Here is a 19695-nt window from a genome sequence, read left to right as displayed (position 1 = left end):
GTTTGTGCGGGGGAGAAGGGTGGATCAATGAATGAATGGAATCCCAAAATCTCTGTAGATGTTCATTGAAATGAAAAATAAACAACCTAAATTAAAAAAAAAATAATAAAAACAAAACAAAACCCAAAAAACATCTTACCACTGCAGGCATGTTGGGTTTGTGTTTTGTTTTTTTTTGGTTTTAATTCATTTCAGTGAACATCTACAGAGATTTTGGATTTCCATTCATTCATTGTTGCACTTTTCTCACCACCCCCAGTTCGTTCTTCTCCTTGAAAAGCAAAAGAAAAACTCCTGCATTGGTATACAACCCCCCCCCACACACACACACCCACAGTATACACACCCCACCTCGAGTATACTCCACTCTGCAACCCTCACTCCAGACTCTTATGATAATCATAATGCCCTAAAATATATTACTAGAAAAGTTTAACAGAAGAGCAAGCAACAAATGCTGGCGAACCTGTGGAGAGACTGGAACGCTTATTCGCTGTCAGTGGGAGTGTGAAATGGTGCAGCCCTGTGGAAAGCAGTGTGGCATTTTCTGAAAAAGTTGCAAATAGAGATACCATTTGACCCAGCAATTCCACTACTGGTAATATACCCTAAAGAGACCATAACCACCATCCAAGCAGATATATGCACACCCATGTTTATTGAGGCTTTGTTCACAATAGCAAGGAGTTGGAAACAACCTAAGTGCCCATCAACAAATGAATGGATAGAGAAGCTGTGGTGTATTGACACAGTGGAATACTATGCGTCATTGAAAAACAAGGAACTCGTGCAGTACTACTCAAAATGAGTGACCCTGGAGGACACTGTCCTGAGTGAAATATCTCAGTCACAATAGGACAAATACTATATATGGTGCCACTGTTGTAGAATTAGGCTGACATCAGGATGAGGGTAAGATTGAGGAAAAACTGGATAAATTATGTTTACTGCATTGAAGCCGATGAGGAGGAGAATAGTGTTTTTTTGTTAGAAATAGGGAAACAAATTCCTCAATAGTCTTAGTTGAGTGAGACAGATTTTTTTTGTCTTTTAAACTGCTTTATTAACTTCACAATATTAAATTTATAATTTACCTAAGAATGGTTGAAACAAACCTGACAGAAACTTTTACATTGACAGAAAACAATATTCAATAAGAAACTGGAAAGTGCAAACACCAAAGAGCTGAAATTCAAACTAAATCACAGCAGCTCAAACTGGAAACCAGAAGATATATATCGTTAATCTCAGGGAAAACAGTAGTATTCAAGGTATAAGGCAAAACTCTTCATGGTTGTCAGGTTCAGGAATTTGGGAGAGCATATAATGTTTCATGAGCAATGTTGTCATCATATACACCGGGATTTTATCTTTTGTCTTTTCTTTATGAAAGGAAGGTCATTGATCAATTGAGTGTCATTAGTTTGAGTATGTAACTGTATTGTAGTGGCTTGATATATATGTAAGGAAAACAACTGAAATGCAGGTCGAATGAATTAATTTCTAAGGCTGCAGATTTTAAAGAGGGAGATTTCCAATCTTTATCCTGTGGAGCTGCTGGTGGATTCAAATTACTGGAGATCTTTTGGTTAGCAGTGCATCATAGGGACTGCACCATCAGTATTTCTTGAGTGTATTAGGGAAAAAGAATTGACTGGAAGGAAAGAAAGATACAATAGCGAGAACATCATTTGCTTCAGGTGGTTTGGTTTTTTTTTTCCTGTTCTACTTTTATTTTGAAGGCTGATCTAAGTATAAAAGCAAGGAATGACTTTATTCATAAAACAAATAAAAACTGAGTAAAAAGTAAGACAAAACACTTATGTGAACCATGCCCAAAATAACTGAGAGGAAGCTTCACTATCCTTGTCTCCAAGGTTTCACATTCTCCGAGAAATACTAGTTTATTCTTTTATCAGTTCATGGGGTTATTCAGTACTCAGCTCCAACACCATAGCTCAAAGGTATCAATTCTTCTGTTAGCTCAAAAGCATCAGTTCTTCTGCCATCCTTAGTCGTTGTTCAACTTTTAGATTCATAACCAGTAATTGAGAAGACATGGTTGCATCACATGCACCTTAGTCTTTAAATTGATATTGGTGCTCTTTACAAGAACAGGTCTTCGACAACTGATTTATCTATGCAGTATGTCTTGATTTCTTGAGTGCTGGTGCCAAGGGTGTTGATTGTGGATCTAAGAAGATGAAATTGTTGACAACTTCAGTCTTTTCTCTCTCTGTTATGATGATGTCCATAGGTCCATTGGAGAGGATTTTTGCTTTCTTAAAGTTGAGCTGTAATCCCTGTTGAAGGCTGTATGTAGTTTTTGATATTCTGTAGCAAAAATTTCAAGTCCTCTTTGCAAGGTTGTTTCATGTGCACATGGCAGGTTGTTGATGATTACCACTTCTTCATAGAGTCCAGCCTCTCAAATGATTTGCACACTGTGGTACATATTGATTAGATTTGGAGAAAAATTAAAGACTACACACACTTTTCTTTCTCCCCCCCATATATTAACATTTTATTTTTTAAATTTTATTTTATTCATTTTAATGAACATTTAAAAATATTTTGGATTTCCATTCCTTCATTTTTGCACTATTTTCTCTACCATCCCAGTTCATTCCTCTTTTTTTAAAATATTTTTTTAACATTGAAAATGTTTTATTTTTTCCCCATTGTTGCACATTTTCTTCCCCCCTCTCCCAGCCCTGCCTGCAAATGCACCCCTTGTCTCAGATTGCTGTCATACATCTAGTGCCTAATCCTATTCCTTCCAGACAGTTCTTTGACTCATCTGGTCTAATGCAGTATTCATTATCTGGCCACTCCTTTCCTATTCTCTCCTCAACCCCACCATGTCTGTCCTATTTTATAGCCACAGTGTTAGGCAGTATTTGTTCTTTGTAACTGAGATATTTCACTCGGCATAATGTCTTCCAGGATCCCCCATGTTGTGTAATATTTTACAAGTTCATTATTTGTCAGTGCTGCATAATATTCCATTGTGTGAATGTACCATATTTTTTCTATCCATTTGTTGATTGGCACTTGGAGTGATTCCATCTCTTTACTGTTTTAAATAATGTCACAGTAAGCATGGGTGTGCATATATCTGTTTGAGTCATGGTTTCTTTAGGGTATATTCCCAGTAGTGGCTTTATAGAAGGTCAAATGGTATTTCTGTTTGCAACATTTTGAAAAAGTACCAGACCGCCTTCCATAGTGGCTGTACCATTTTACATTCTACCAGCAGTGCATAAGAGTTCCAATCTCTCTACCTCCACCTTTACCAGCATTTGTTGTTTGTTGCCCTGTTGAACTTTGCTATTGTTGCTGGGGTTGGGATCATATCTCGTCATTGTTTTGATGCACATTTTTCTTGATTTTAAACCACACAGTGTTCCTCTTGCTCTGTTGGGACAACAGCTTCTTGGTCTAAGTATATAATTAATTGTTTCGAGAGTCTCATTCTTCTCAAGATTAACCATAATTTGTTATGATCCACACAAATGTGTTTGCATTGTCAGTAAAATACACATAAATATTCTTCTGGTAATCTCTGCTTTTGGCTCAGATTTGTCTGACAGCATCAGTTAGATCCTAGTGCCATAGTTAGTAGCTTCCAAATACAGCTTCACTTTCTGGCAGCTTTCTGTTGATATACTGTTCCATCTGCTTTTGGGTAACCTTCAACCAGATTTTACTTGTGTGTGATATTAGTGATACTGTTCACTAATTTCCACATTCCTTTGGATTGCATTTTTTTTGGAGTAGGAGAAAATAATATAACTACGTCATATAACTATTTTTCCAGTCAGTTGGCCATGCCATGCTGGCTGTCTTCCAAATCTTGACTTGTACTGGTGAACACTGTTTGGCTGCATCAGTTTTTTGAAATATGTCAATTAGTATCCCATCAGTTCTTGGGATCTTACTTTTCCCCTCAGGCCTTCAGTGCAGCTTGGTCTTTTTCCTACAATTGTTGACTTTGGTTTCTGATGATCTGTTGCTTCCTGAGATGGTTCTGTATCAGCAGATTCTTTTTGGTACATTGACTCTGTGTAATAATTACCTCCATCTCCTGTAATGGCTTCTTGATTCAAGATTTGGCCCATAGCATTCTTCAGTAATGCAACCTGAGGCTTAAATTTTTCATTTCTTCTAGCTTGAGAAATACTAAACTAGTTCTTCCTTTGTTTTCTAACTCTGGCTCCCTGCACATTTTCTCATAGTACTTGGTCTTCTCACACTGCTCTTTGGAGTCTTCTGTTAAACTCTTTTCTTTGCTATTTAAGTATGGATTGAGGCTCAATATCAAGAAAATAAAGATTCTCAACACTGCGCCAATTGGCAGCATCATGATGGTGAAGAAATTGAGATTGTTAAAAGCTTTAGTTTGCTTGGATTCCCAGTCAACACCCTTGGCACCAGCAGCTAGGAAATTAAAAAAGACTTACTGTGATAAGAAAGTCTGCTGTTAGGGATCTCTCCAAAGTACTGAAGATCGGTGATGTTGCTCTGGAGATTAAGGTGTACCTCATACAGGCCATAGTCTTTGCAATCACTTGCTATGAGTCAAAGAGCTGGAAAATGACTAGGAATGATAGGAGAGTTGTTGCCTTTGAGCTGTGTTGTTGGAGAAGAGTATTGAATAAACCATGGACTGCTAAGCAGATAGGTTCATCGTAGAGAGGGTTAAAGCAGGCTGCTTCTTTGAGGCAAGGATTCTGAACCTTCATCTGACATATTTTGGACATGTTGCAAGGCAGGACAAATTCTTGGAGAAGGGACATCATGCTTGGGAGGGTGGAGGGACCGCGCAGGAGAGGAAGACACTCTATGAGGTGGATTGATTCAGTGACTGGGGTAATTGGGGTGAGTGTGTTGGAGACAGTGTGATTGGCACAGGATAGATCAGGTTTTAGGGCTGTTGTACATAGGGTCACTGAATTGCAGGTGACTACAGCACATAACAACAAAAACACTTTGCTATTTCTTCCCCTTGTTTTGGATTTTCAGTGTTGTGCAATTTTTAGCTTCTTCACAGTCTAGTGCAATTTTTGGAGTCTCTTCTGATACCCATTTTGATCTTTCTTACCAGTTTCTGACCTTTTAATTTTAAGTTCAGAAAGAATAGGCTCAACTTTTGTCTTTTGAGCTTATGCATAAGTGATTGATGGTCTGCTCTGCAGTCAGCACCTGAGCTGATTTTGACTGCTTATATGGAGTTTCTCCAATGATTTTTCCCACAGGTATAATACATCCGTTGAGGTCCATCTGTATAATCGCCATTTGCGTTATTTGTGTAAGTAAATGATTACACGAAATTTATTCATTTGCTTTTCAGCCTCATTTCTGTCACTACACCTTTAATTTCCAATTACCATTCTTACATAGTGTGAGGAATACCTCCTCTTCGAGATTAATTAGAATGTAGGGTGGATGACTATAAATCTGAAGATTACTGGCAGAAGACATGCCTAATAATTTTTTCCCACCCCCTGAGAACTAAATAAACATCCATTAAGAGGATGTGTGAGGAGTGGAAACATACATTAAGAGGAGTGGGATTATGAGTTTTAAAGGAAGTTTTGAAGGTTTAGGACAGTTTCTAAACAGCAGAGGAAAGTGAATGAAGTTGGGACACGTAGTGAATTGGGAAATGGTGGCCTAGTGTGATAGGTGTTGTACCGCTAACTGAAAGTCAGCGGTTCCTATCCACCAGCTGCTTCTCCTCCCATTAAGATTTACAACCTTGGAAACCTGATGAAGGGTTCCTTTAAGGCAAAATGAACATGAGTAGCCCCTGAACAGGAGCCCTGATAGTACAATGTGGCTAAACACCGTGTTCCTAACTGAAAGACTGGAGATTTGAACCCAAAAGATACTGAAGGAAAAATTAGCAGTAGCCTGTTTCTGTAGAGATCCATAGCTTTGGAAACTTTGTGGGGCAGTTCTACCCAGTTCTGTAGCTATAGAGTCCCTGTAAATTGAAACTTGACACGTGTATTTGAATAGTTAGTGAACAGGGGAGATTAGTCTAGAATTAGTGTCTGGAAGAATTGGCATAAGGAGAGATTGAATGTAGAGATAGCTGTATTTTAATTGTGGTAGCATGTTTTCATTAGTGCTGTTAGATGCTGGTAAACTGACTCTGATACATAGTCACCTGTTAGGGGGAAGTAACTAGGTCAGAAATAAACAGGGGCAGTGGGAATAGGAAAGCAGGATGTGGTAGGTTGAATTCTGATCCCCTGAAAAGTCTCCCTCTGAGTCCCTACATTTTGTGACTATATTATTTTATATATTATGGTTTATTTATTTATTTTTTAAAAGCATTGCTTATATATAGTACTTTGACAAATATGAAGTTTTGGTGGCCTAGAGGTAAGAACTTGTGCTACATTTCCAAAGGTATGTGGTTCTAATCCATCTGCTGCTCTAAAAATAATGAGCATTCTCCTCCCATGTGATTTACTGCTTTGGAAAACCTGCTGGAGGGTCAGCTCTAAGTTGGTTCTGGACCTAATGACACACAACAACAATAATGACAAATAGAAGTTTGTAGACATTAAAACCTTGTGAACTAAAGATATTCTATGTTAAATGAATGAATCCTTTGTAATCACAAGAGTCTTAATAAATAAAAGAATGATAGACTAAGTTAGAAAGGACAGAAGAGGAATAGAATAATTGTGAAAGCAGAAGTTGGAGTAATGCAGGATCACAAACCAAGGAATGCCCACATCATCTGAAAACAGGAGGAGGCAGAAAAGAGATTGTTCCCATGAGCTCTAATGAATAATAGCTGTGTTGTTAGGTGCTGAGTCTCACAGCAATCCAGTAAACAGGTGACTGAAGCTTTGCTTTATCCTATACCACCCTAATCAACTCTGACACTCTGGAGCCCATTGCTGAAGTCACCGTGTCAATCTATTTCATTGGGAATCTTTTAGTCCTTCACAGACCCTCCACCTTTCCAAGCATGATGTCTGTTTCCAAGGAATAGCATTGCTTACCTATGTGTCCAAAGTATGAAAATTGAAGCTTTGCCATCTTTGCCTTCAAGGAGTACTCTGCCTGCAATTTTTTCTAAGACATAGCTGTTGTTTTGGCAGGTCATGGGTTATTCAGTACTCTTCTCTAGCACCACATTCAAAAGATATTAATTCTTCTTTTGTCATCCTATGTAATTTTCCAGCTCTGTGATGCATAGCAGGTGATTGAGAAGACGTAACTTAGTCTTCAAATTGGTGCTCTTCTCTAGCATTTTGGAGTAGTCAGAATAGAAGGGCTAAAAAGGAGAAGAAAAAATGAAAAAGGAGAAAGAGACAGAGGTTCAAAAGAAAAAAAACCCCACTTACCCATTAGAGCAGAATATAAAACAAAATTTCGAAAATCTTTGGGAAGTGAAAAAAAAAAACAAAAAAACTTTAAAAGAGGAATCTTTGAAGGGGTGGTGGTGGTGGAGGCAGGATGTTTCAACTTCATTGGTGTGTCTACTACTAGTCTGGCAGAGGATTGAGTTTGAGGTGCCTAGTCAGAGCAGAGTTTCTGCTCATCTGAAACTGAGTCACCCTCTGCTTGTTTAAGGGGTCTCAAGGTTTTGACCATCAGCTTGACATCAGTTTCTGCTGGTCTCAGAGTTGCCAGAGGAAGTGTGTTTGTCAGTTTTTCTTGTTATCAGCCAGCTCCTGGTATGGATACTATTGCTATTCCAAGTTGCTACTTTGACTAGGAATCCACCTACAATGGTTCAAACCTACTGCCCCACCCCTTTAGTAGTTCATTGCCCTGTACTTTTTTTTAAAAAAAGGATTTCAGATGTACTTTATTTCATGAGTACTTAGTGCTTTTAATTGATATCAGTTATAAGTTGGTTTTTAAACAGTTCTGTATTACACTACTAGCTGATTTGATTACTGATCTCTCCATTCCTTTGGAGAGACTGCCAACAGGGGACAAGTTCCATTTTGTCTCAGTTTGTGTTGCTATGTAAGTCCATGTAGCAACATAAAGGCAGCATTACCGTATTTGTCATGGAAATCAGGTACACATATCTGGTGGCTTAGCCTTAATGTTACTTAATGCTTAGAATTTGAAGACAAGTTAGTGTTGTTTTTAGCTAAGAGAAGCATCATGAAGAAGTAAACAGAGCTCCTTGTTTGGAAAAATTCCCAGTGAGTACCCTTGCAAAGAGTCTTGAAAAACAAAATGGCTTTCTGCAGAGTTGCTTAAAGAGATTTATATATGTATGTTAGGGATGTCAGGAGGCACTTGTCTTTAGAAAGACACTGGGAAAAGTTAGAGGGTCAGTAGAAGAGAGGAAGACCTTCAGTGAGATGGATTGATAGAATGACTGCAGTAGGCTTGAGTGTGGTGGCAAGTGATTGTGAGGATGGTACAAGATAGGACATGGTTCTTGATCTGTTCTTCATAGTAATGCTAAGAGTATGTTTGTAGTTGACTTGACAGCACTAAACAGCTTACGTGTATGCATGTGTGTGTGTGTGTAGAGAGAGAGATGCAGAGGGACAAGCAGACAAACATATACTGATTGATTGAGATTACAAGATGGTGGACCATATGCTTATAGAGGCAAGCCACATATCTGTAGTTAAGACTTCAAGACAGATGTCTGTGAGGCAGGGTCTCAAGCTTATGGCTTTGGGGATAGCTAATTTTAGAGGCTGGCATGTCCAAAGGTTACTCACTGTTGGGAAGCAGTGTTGCAGATGATTGGCTTTGGAGACTGCTACATTTTACAGGAAATTGCCAGAAATTCAGGCTGTATTTAGAAGAGACTGTGACCCAAGGGATGTCATTGCAGATGTCAGATGGAGCTTAGCTGAAAGCAGAGAATATGAAAAATGCTTGTGTTTTTTGACTATGCAAAGACATTTGACTCGGTGGATATTACAAATAATGGTTAACGTTAAAGAAGAGTGAGAATCCCAGAACACTTAATTGTGTGCATATGAAATTTCAATGTAGATCGAGAAGCAATTGGCTGAACAGAACAAGACAACATTGCATGATTTTAAAATAATGTGTGTATCAGAATGGTATCCTTTATACCTAAGTCAGTCTGTATGTTAAGCAAATAATTTGAAAAGCTGACATTAAATGAAGAATGTAGCTTTAGGATTGAAAGAAGCCTCATTAACAGTGTATGTTTGGCAGATGACACAACCTTATTGTAGAAAGTGAAGAGGACTTGAAGTATTTAATGAAGATCAAAAACCTTCAACATGGATTACATCTCAACATCAGGATAACAAAAATCCTTATCACTGGGACCAGTAGGTAATATTTTGATAGGCAGAGAAAAGATTGAAATTGTCAACTGTTTGATTTTACTTAGATCCACACACAGTTACTGCTTACGGTAATGGCAGTGAAGAAATCAAAAGACATTGTATATAAGGAAAATCTACTGTCAGGGACCGCGACCACCAGAGTGCTGAAGCTCATGCACGTCAATTTAAAGACTAACATATCTGAAAGTTGAATGATTTATAAGGATGACAGAAGAAAATTGATCCCTTTGAGTATTGCTGTTATAGAAGAGTACTGAATATCCCATGGACTGACAATAGAATAAAGTCTGTCTTGGAAGGAAGTACAACCTAGGGTGCTCCTTAGAGTCAAGGAGGGTGAAACTACTGTCTTACATACTTTGGACATGTTGACAAGAGAGTACAGTCCTTGGAAAAAGATTGAGAAAGGTCGAGAATCAGAAGAAGAGACCCTTATCAAGAAGGGTTGACACAGTGACTATAAAAATGGGCTGTAGCATATCAGAAATGGTGAGGATGGTGTAAGACAGGGCAAGGTTTAGTTTTGTTATTCTAAGGTAACAGTTGTAGACAGTTTGATGGCGCCTAACAACAGTGTATTTTACAGAGGATCATGACCATTATGTTGACACACAGTATTAACCTGTCAGCTATTTTACCAAAAAGCCCCATTTTAGTAATATTTATTTGGCATTTTCAGTGACATTAATTATACATTCACTATATTGTGCTCTCATCACTATTATCCAGAACCAAAAATTTTACCTCACTCCAGGTAGAAGAAACTAACACTCCAAACATAAACTAAGTACTCCTTTAACCTTAATTCCCATTTTGTCCATAATCACTATGCTTTTGTTTCTATTACATTTGCCTAGTTTTGTTATGTTCTGTAAATGGAATTGTATAGTATTTGTTATTCCATTGAATTTATTATGCCTAAAATATTTTTTTCAAGATTCATCAGAATTTAGTTTTTTATGCCATCATAATTTCTTTTATATGAACAGGCCACATTTTTTGTATCAATCAGTTCATTCATTGATGAACTTTTAGACTATTTTCCATCTTTTGTCTGTTGCTGTTAATATTGGAGTAGTGCACATTGGTATACATGTATCTTCGTGATATTACTACTTTCAGTTCTTTGGAGTATATGCCAAGTAGAATTGCTAGATCATAGGATAATTTATATTTAACTTTTCATGAAACTGTCTAAATGCTTTCAACAATAGTTGTATCATTTTATAATCTCACCAGCAGTGGATAATGATTTTTTTTTTCTGTGTCTTCACCAATACCTGCTTTTTTACATTTTAAGAAATCATAGCTATTTTAGTGGACATGAATTCATATATCATTGCGGGTTTGATTGACATTTCTTTGAGGGACCAGTCCTTGGAGAAGGTCTTGCTTGGAAGGAGGGACCAATGCACAAGAGGAAGACTCTGGATGAGATGGATTGACACTGTGATTGGAGTAATAGGGGCCAGGAGTATTGGAGACAGTGAGATTGGTTCAGGATAAGAGATCAGAACTGTTGTGCCTAGAGTCTCTGTGAGTCGCAGGCAGCTCGATGGCACATAACAACCACAACAACAATGATTATTACTATTTAGCATCTTTTCATGTGCCTGTTGGACAGCTTTGTAATTCTTTGGCAAAATATTTATTAATTCCCTTGCCCATTTTTTTGATTAAGTGGGGTTTTTGTTATTAAACTGTAGAGGTTCTTTTTATATTCTTGCTGTTTAACATGTTGCTGCACACTGTAAAATTGGCGACCGTGCTTAGAAACACGTTATGCCGGCATTTGTGGCAGCGTGTATATCCAGTAACCACTCCCAGTCTTTGAGTAACTTCTAACTCATGTTGTTGTTACATGCCATCAAGTCAGCTCTGACTCGGCGATCCTGTGTATGAATAGCTCTGAAGCCAGCTCTGTCTTGAGCCAATCTCATTGTCTCTGACATACCTACCACAGTTAAGTTAGTCACTGAGTCAATCCATCTCATCCAGGGTCTTCTCTCTTGTGCTGTCCCTCTACCCTTCCAAGCATGATGTCCCTCCCCGAGGACTGGTCCCTCCTTGCAACATGGCAAAGTATGTCAGTTCAAGCTTCAAAATTCTTGTGTCTGGAACAGCCTGGTTTCACCATCTTCAGGATGAACATGTTTGTTGATAGCGATCCTCTATTGGATTTCTGATATTGGAAATCATTGTAGGAATAAACTGTCCATTTTTCTGTTGCAGAGCATCCGGTGAATTTGAACTGCTGACCATTTGGTTATCAGCCTCATACCTGATGCACTCTTTAGTTGTGACTCCTTATGATATATGTAAAATCAAAAACTCAAGTCCTGAATCAATTACTTCTGATTCCAGCTCATAGGGACTCATACTTCAGATTTCTGAGACGGTAAATTTTTACAGAAGGTGACAACTATCAGATATATAATTGTCTTCAGTTTTTGCCAAACCTCTAGATTGTCTCTTAATGTTGATGAAGTTCCATGTGTCCATTTTGTCTTTTCTTGCTCATGGATTTGGTGTCATATCTCAGAATCCACTAATAAAAACTAGTGCCTGAAGTATTAACTCCTGTTTTCTTCTAAGAGCCATGTGGTTTTAGAGCTTATATTTAGGTCTTTAATTCATTTTGAATTTTTTTTTTAATATGGTGTGAACTGTAGTTTCAGGTTCATTGTATTATTTATGGAAATTCAGTTGTCTCAGCTTCATTAGAGAGTTATTTCTGCTGGAAATTAATAGGGATTGTGTTAAAAGTCAATGTTCCTTTATAAAAACTGTAATTTCCAGTTAAGGAGCCATGGTGGCTTAATGTATAATGTATCACTGTTCTAACCAAAAGGTCAGCGTTTTGAATCTGCCACCCAGTCACTCCAAAGGAGAAAGATGATTAATCTATACAGATTTGTATCCCAAAAAACCCAGTGGAAGGTTACTGTGAGTGAAAATTTACTCAGTGGCAGTACTTGCCTTTTAGATTTCTGATAATATTCTACTTTAAAGCTCTTTAAAAGGGGAAAAAAGTGTTCAACTACAAGTATATTATGATTTTGAAATGGCTTAGTGGCATTCAGTTTTATTGCACATAGTGGGTTAGTACTGTATTTCATAAAGTTGAAGATTAATCCTTGTGAATTGCTTACTAAATTTTAATTATTTTTTACCAGACGATCTGCCAAATCCCGAAGCAGAAGCCCATATTCATCTAGGCATTCAAGGTCTCGTAGCAGGCACAGGCTATCTAGATCCAGAAGTCGTCATTCTAGCATTTCTCCTAGCACACTAACTCTGAAGAGTAGCCTGGCAGCTGAGTTGAACAAGAATAAAAAAGCACGAGCTGCAGAGGCTGCAAGAGCTGCAGAAGCAGCAAAAGCCGCAGAAGCAGCTAAGGCTGCTGAGACTGCTGCTAAAGCTGCAAAACCTTCCAATAATTCTACACCTACCAAGGGGAACACAGATGCTGGAGTCACTGCATCACAGACAAACCACGTGAAAGATGTGAAGAAACTTAAAACTGAGTGTGCGCCTTCTCCCTCAAGTGGTGGAACTTTAAAAAATGACAAGGCAAAAACAAAGCCACTTATTCAGGTAACAAAAGTGGATAATAATTTGATTGTAGATAAATCTACAAAGAAAGCAGTTGTGGTTGGGAAAGAGAGCAAATCTGCTGCCACAAAGGACGAGTCAGTACCTCTGAAAGAGAAAACCAAACCACTTACACTAAACGTAGGAGGCAAGGAGAAGGAACAACATGTGACTATAGTGACTTCTACATTACCACCGTTACCTTTGCCTCCCATGCTGCCTGAAGATAAAGATGCTGAAAGGTAAGTGCAAATTTTTTTTTTATTTTTAATTTTTTAAATGGGGGAAAAAAGAAAATTTTCACATTGAAGTGAAAAGTTATTGCCTGCCCCACTTTAAACTCAGTAAAAACATTACTTGTAAGATGAAAATTATGCAAAGAAATCTAGGGGAAAAAAATTACCTAGGACAAAAATACCTAGTATCTGAATTCGGAGTGCTGTTGAGTTTATTTTTGTGAGCTGTCTTGCCAACCTGAATTTGGTCAGGTATTATTATAAACGTCAGTATTTTTTAACTTAATATTCCTTGATGATACTATCAGCAACAGGTTATTTTATGTGAGAGTCTACCCTTAAATCTTAGAAGCATATCAATTATTTGTAGATTTCTTGATGACTTTCTGAACTTATTATTCTTCTGGGCCCTTTAGGTTAGCGACTCGATAGCACATAATAGCAACAACGACAACATCTTAACACCGAAAGATTTAGTATGCTTTTCTTTAGCATGTTTAAAATTGTGGATGTGTGGCTATGGCTTGACTTTTATTTTGAAAATTTTTTACCGTTTAAAAGGATGAATGTGACTATAATAAATGCAGCTAAGAATGCCTCTTTCTTATATGTATCTCAGATACTAGCATTTTACTGTTGAGTGATTTATCTGTCCATGGTACAGCTTAACATTTTTATGAAGGAATTGGAACTGATTTTTCATCATTCTCTATATAGAAAAAATTATATAAGCAATTTCTTTAACTTATTTCTTTATGGAAATTTAAAAATAGGTATAAAACTGCCATGTGAGGAGGACTTTGAGTTGCTTGGTCAGCTCAGTTTTCAATTTTTATGAAAGTGTTATCACTTAAAGAAAACAAAATTTAAATCTTAACTACTGTGAATTAATGCTCTCCAAGGTATCTTCTTCCCCCCCCACCCCAAAAAGGTAGTATGTTTCCAGGAATCTCCATCCACTTTAATCAAATGTTAGCCAATGATGTGACTCTTAACTGGGCTTTACAGTTTAAACTTTTCTCCAGAAACACCAGAGTCTTAATGATAGTGGTGATTTGTCGTTTTTGATGAGGTCCTGGAACTGGCTTTCCAGCATACAGAGGTTTGAGCCCATCATTAGTAAGAGGCATTAACCAGTTGCTTAATATCCAGCTCTCTGAAACTTGTTTTTTGTCCTTTATATGTGCTATAAATTTTTATAACTCAAAATGTATGCGTGTGAATGTTTATGAAAGCTATTTTTTGTTTGTTTTTAATGTGGTACCACACATTAATTATTGGTTATTAAAAGCTTTTTTTAGAAAATTCATCGTCTTTCTGTTCTCGGCTTTATTGTGTCTGCTGTCTTCCTTCTTTGAATATGCTTGTATTTCAAGAATATAGAAGATTCTTAAGACTGTGATTTAAAGCTATGACTAACTTGTCTCTGTAGTAGTCATAGGTAAATTCTACATTAGTGGAACTGCTCATTCTAATGGCTAAATTTCAAATACAAAAATTTTAATGTAGGATCTAATTTCATTTTTCAAAAACCTTGTAGGTGATTAAAATGAATAAAGAGGAAAAGTTAAAAGTGATTACTTTTGGAAATCGACTTTTTTATTATTATTATTTACTATTTCTTTATTATTGCCGTTAGGAGAATTCAGGGGGAAAGTTTGTCAGTAGACTGGAAGGTTTAATTTTATTTTCATTTGTGTGTATTCCTAGTTGTCTTTGTTAACCTTTCTGTGCTTTGGTATGATGTTAGCTCTGTGGATGGGAACAAGTATAATAGAGATAATGCCCAAAAGAGGGAGATGAATCATAACCTTGCTTTTCTGTTTTTCTATCATTTCTCACACTAGATACCCATTCAGGTATTTGGCTAAGGGCATGGCTTTCTCTTCATATTTCTAGCCACCTAGAGTTAAGTCAGACCTTATGAGTTAGACTTTAAATTAGAGTTCATTTAGGTCAGATCTTATGAAAAGTCTGCTTATGAAGAGTATATATGTAAGACTACTAGTTTTATTGTAGTAAAAGGATATAAATCAGGATTGTGAGGAAGAGTCCCACAGGTGACAGCTGGGAAGGTTCTCAGTAGAACTGCTATGTCTCAGAGAACGTATGTCAGCCCCTTTTTGCCAAGAAACTTTCTGAGTCTTAAGATTCCTGATTTTTATTGGTCAGTCTTGCTTGATAAGCCCAGTTATATCTTGAGAAGCTAATTGCTGTTGGCTTCCCAGGTAATAAGTTCTGATCTGGCCATTCCCTGTTTGTCAGTTTATAACCTCAAATGTTGCTTGTAAATCCCAGACAAAGGCTTCCCAGTTACTCCAAGGGTTATTTCTCAGAAATCAAGGGCAGAAATTACTTTGTTAGTTAAAATTATGTGAAAAAAATTTTTAGAAAGATGAAAAGAAAATACGGCATTGGGAGATGTTGTGGCCTAATGGAAAAGGAGTTGTACTGCAGCCCCAAAGGCTTGTAATCCACCACCTGCTCCACGGGAGAACAGTGGGCAGTCTCCTCCTGTGATTTACATCCTCTGAAAACCTGCTGTAAGGTATTTCTGACTTGATTGCACAGAACAGCAACAACATAGTGGACAGATAGATGGACAGTCTGCTCATAGTAAGACTTGCGATCGTGGAAACCCATTGGAGAGTTGCTGTGAATTGGAACAAACTTTTGGCAGCTGTGGGTTTACAGCCATATTGTGTTTAACAAGTTGGGCTGCTAACTTTAAGGCCAGTGTTCCAATCTACCATCTACTCCACAGGAGCAGTAGAGGTCCTCTTCTGTAAAAAGGTACAGCCTCAGAAACCTGATGTAGTCACAGTGAATTAGAATTGACATGATGGTGGTGTATTTTGGTTCATATGCCACATTTGGTCTGTTTAATTCTATCTAAGGGCATTAATACTAAGCTTGTTTACCTTCATAGGTTATTTTTGAGAATTAAATGTAATGGACAGAATTTTGTTAACTGTAAATGATGTACATCTCAAATGTTGTGACTGCCCTGTTAGAGTGCTAGCCAGAAGAGTAAGATGTGCAACAGTAACAGTGAATAAATGGAAATCTAACTTTTCTGTAAACTTTCCTTAAAATTACAATTAAAAGAAAAGAAATTATTTAAAAAGTTGATTTTAATATTTAAAATAGGTGATATTTTTATTAAAACCTAATTAGTGGTGGCTCTGAAGCCCAATGGATAGACACTACAGTTTTCTAAATAGATGATGTTAAATAGGCTTATTTTTAGGTAATGCTAGCATACTACTTCTTCCAAAAAACCAACTTTGCTGTCTTTCAGAGTTGATGTGACAAACCTTCTTGTGTTTCTGTACTCCTCTGGGAACCATTTTAGAGTACTTTTCCCCTATGGAGCCAAGTTGTTTTTTTACCTATTCTGTGTTTTCCAAAGGACTATCAATTCCTTGCTAAGAGGAACTATTTCTTAATGTGTTTGCTATTCTTGTTGTTAAATCTTTGTGCTTTATACAGATCTGGCACAATGAATATTTTTTTGAAACTACAAATCAGTTTCTTTTTTAGCATATTTTTCCTTTTAAATCCTAGTGAGTAACATGGAGTTATGAAGACAAGACAGAATGGTTATAGTTTATATCTGTTTATATTAAAGGATCTATTTATTTTGCAGTAATACTAATGTTCAACATTAGTGGAGATAATTATTCAAATTAATAGTATCTTTAATAATTATATGCTACATCAGTGTAGTAGTGTGTCTGTATTATTTCAGCAGAAGACTCATAGCTGCTGTGAAAGCATGAGAAAACATTAAATTTTCTCTCATTGTTCTATCATGTGCTTGGAAAAGTAGAAAGTCAGTGAAAAAGACCTTTAGTGAGATAGATTGACAGAGTGACTGCACTAAGAGGTTTTAAGCCGAGAGAGCATTTAGGAGAATGAATTAGGATTGGCAGTCTTTATCCATGGAGTAGCGGGTGGAATAGAATTCCTTGACTTTGGGTTTGCAGAGCAGCTTCTTACCTGTTAAGACCACAAGAGCCTTAGATGTATAATGTTGTTAGGTGCTGTCAAGTTACTATACATAGTGACCATATGAAGAACATATTTGAATCCTGTCTTACTCTGTACCATCCTCCTCATCTCTGATTCACTTGAGCCAATTGCTGCAGTCACTGTGTCAAAGTCTATCTTGTTGAGGGTCTTCCTCTCTTTCTCTGACCACCTTTCCATGCATGATGTCCCTCTAGTCTCTTCTGGCAAGATGCCCAAAGTATATGAGATAAAGCATTGTCATAGTGGTGATGCTGTTAGGTGCTGTTGAATCAAGTAGAACTCATAGCAAACTTTTGAACAGACCTGAACCCTGTCCTGTGTTTTACCATCCTTATCTCTGACACAGTTGAGCTTGTTGGTGCAACTTCTGTATTCTGTATCAGTACATCTTATTGGAGTGAGTCTTCCTCTCTCCCCGATTCTCTACCTTTCTAAGCAGGATGTCTTCTTTCAAAGAATAGCCTCTTTTAGCAACATGGCCTAAGGAGGAGAAAATGGTGCTTTGCTGTCTTTGCCTCCAACAGAGCAGTAGTAGCATGTGGTTTTTCTTATATCCAAACACCTTTTGACACTATAGCAATATCAAACCAGATGGTGTGACAAAACTAAACACATTTTCTTGCAAAGCCTTAGCAGTTACCTTCCAGTTCTAATTTATAGCTTTGTAGTAAATTCCGTATAATTTTTAAAATGGAACTTTTGGATAGTTTTATGTTTACAGAGAAATTAAAAATACATGACAGCGTCTATATCTTGTACTTAGTTTGTTTCCCCATTATTAACATTTTGCATTGTTATGATACATTTGTCACAAGTAATGAACCAGTATTGATACTTTATTTCAGTTTAAAGTTCTTTCTTTGTTCATGTTTTTCTTAATCTTTATCATTTTTTGCTCCGTGAATTATATATTTTGTACTTGAGCATACTATATTATTTTAGCTGAAATGTAAAGAAACTTATTTTACAATGTGAAATACTGCAGAATATTAACTACCGTTATATATCACTTAAAGACATACCACATTTTTTATCCAATTAAAAGGTTTTGGTTTGTTGTGTGTGTTTGTTTGGTTGTTGTTGGGGTTTTTTTTTGTTGTTGTTGTTGTTGTTGTTTTGTAAAGACAGGAAAGTTTAGTAAGCAGGAAAGACCCCTTCAGAAGCTAAGAGTGAGTCAATCTTGGAAGTAGGAAAAAAACAACTAAATAAATTTCTGTGTTGTGTTTTTTTAATCCTTTTTTTTTCCCCTTTATAGCCTACGAGGAAATATTTCAGTAAAAGCAGTTAAAAAAGAGGTGGAAAAGAAACTACGATGTCTACTTGCTGATTTACCACTTCCCCCTGACTTACCAGGAGGAGATGATCTAGCAAAAAGTCCAGAGGAGAAGAAAGCAACAACACAGTTACACAGCAAAAGGAGGCCTAAGTATGTGCTTGCTTTCTGTCTGCTCTTAAGAAAACAAAAATGGGTATTTGAAAGAATAAATATTTAAAATGATAAAATATATTTTCTTTCTTTATATTTGAATATATGAATAAAATTTTTCATCTTGTGTACTTATTCATAGTAGCTATTAAAACCAAATTTTACTTTCTCTCTGATTGTAAGGTGTTAATTTCTTGGGATATTATGTAAATTAGTAATATAGAAACACTGATAATAAATGAGGTTAAAGTCAGTAAGCTAACAAAATTAATAATGACCAGGCTGTGTTGCTTCCGCTTGGTTTTAGTGCAGCCTCTCCCCATAATTGAGTCCATAAGTGGAAGGAAGGAATGTTTGAGATCTATATACTATTTAGTCTCAAGTGAGTAGCTAGAGATAACAATTTTCTTGAAAATGTCTGGCACTTAGGGATAAGAGGAGCATCCCCCTTTCACTACCCCTTGTTTAATCTAGGTAAAGGTAAGTTAGATTTGAGTAGATCTAATTTTAAATTTGTTCTTATAGAGACTAATAGAAATAAGAGATTTTCTTATATGGAGTAGAAAGCTAGAAAATTTTAAATAATTTCTTCTTGGGTGCTTTTCCTTGAATTGTTATGAGCTACTACAGACTATGAAAATAATATTGAGGTATTTTGTTACGTATATATTTTTTTACATTTGTATATTTATGTTTGGTATGTAAGCATATGCACACTATATTTAAGAGTAGGTTACATACCCTTTTAGGCTGAAAGTCTATACTTGAGTTTCCATTTTTTAAAGAGATTTCATTCTTCCTTAAATAAAGTTTTATAGTTATGTTTTGCTCATGATTAATAGGTAGCTCTGGTGGCTTAGTGGTAAGAAATTGTGCTGCCAGCCTGAAGATGCATGGTTTGGATCCACCAGCTGCTTTTCCGGAGAAAGATGGGCAGTCATCTCCTGTTCAATGTACTGCCTCTGAACACTGGGTCACTTCCAACTAACAACAGTGATCATTACCAAACATTTGGTTTTTTTATAAGAACATAGGGAGGGGCGTGTGTGTGTGTGTGTGTGTGTGTGTGTGTGTGTGT

The 19695-nt window shown here is 36.8% G+C and overlaps 1 protein-coding gene across 1 annotated transcript in view; it reads left to right on the top strand.

The window, feature by feature from the left end:
* CDK13 (cyclin-dependent kinase 13) overlaps positions 1-19695 on the top strand; it is a 166060-nt gene that overhangs the window by 22799 nt on the left and 123566 nt on the right. The window contains exons 3-4 of the mRNA XM_006887619.1: positions 12503-13162; positions 18447-18617. Of these exons, the coding sequence (XP_006887681.1) occupies positions 12503-13162; positions 18447-18617 (831 nt within the window). The remainder of the gene's footprint in view (positions 1-12502; positions 13163-18446; positions 18618-19695) is intronic.

The sequence above is a fragment of the Elephantulus edwardii genome, unplaced genomic scaffold (assembly GCF_000299155.1).
Source record: "Elephantulus edwardii isolate Elephantulus edwardi_28Jun2011 unplaced genomic scaffold, EleEdw1.0 scaffold00059, whole genome shotgun sequence".
Lineage (NCBI taxonomy): Eukaryota > Metazoa > Chordata > Mammalia > Macroscelidea > Macroscelididae > Elephantulus > Elephantulus edwardii.
The sequence above is the reverse complement of the archived record's forward strand: the minus strand, read 5'-3'. Positions and strand labels throughout refer to the sequence as shown.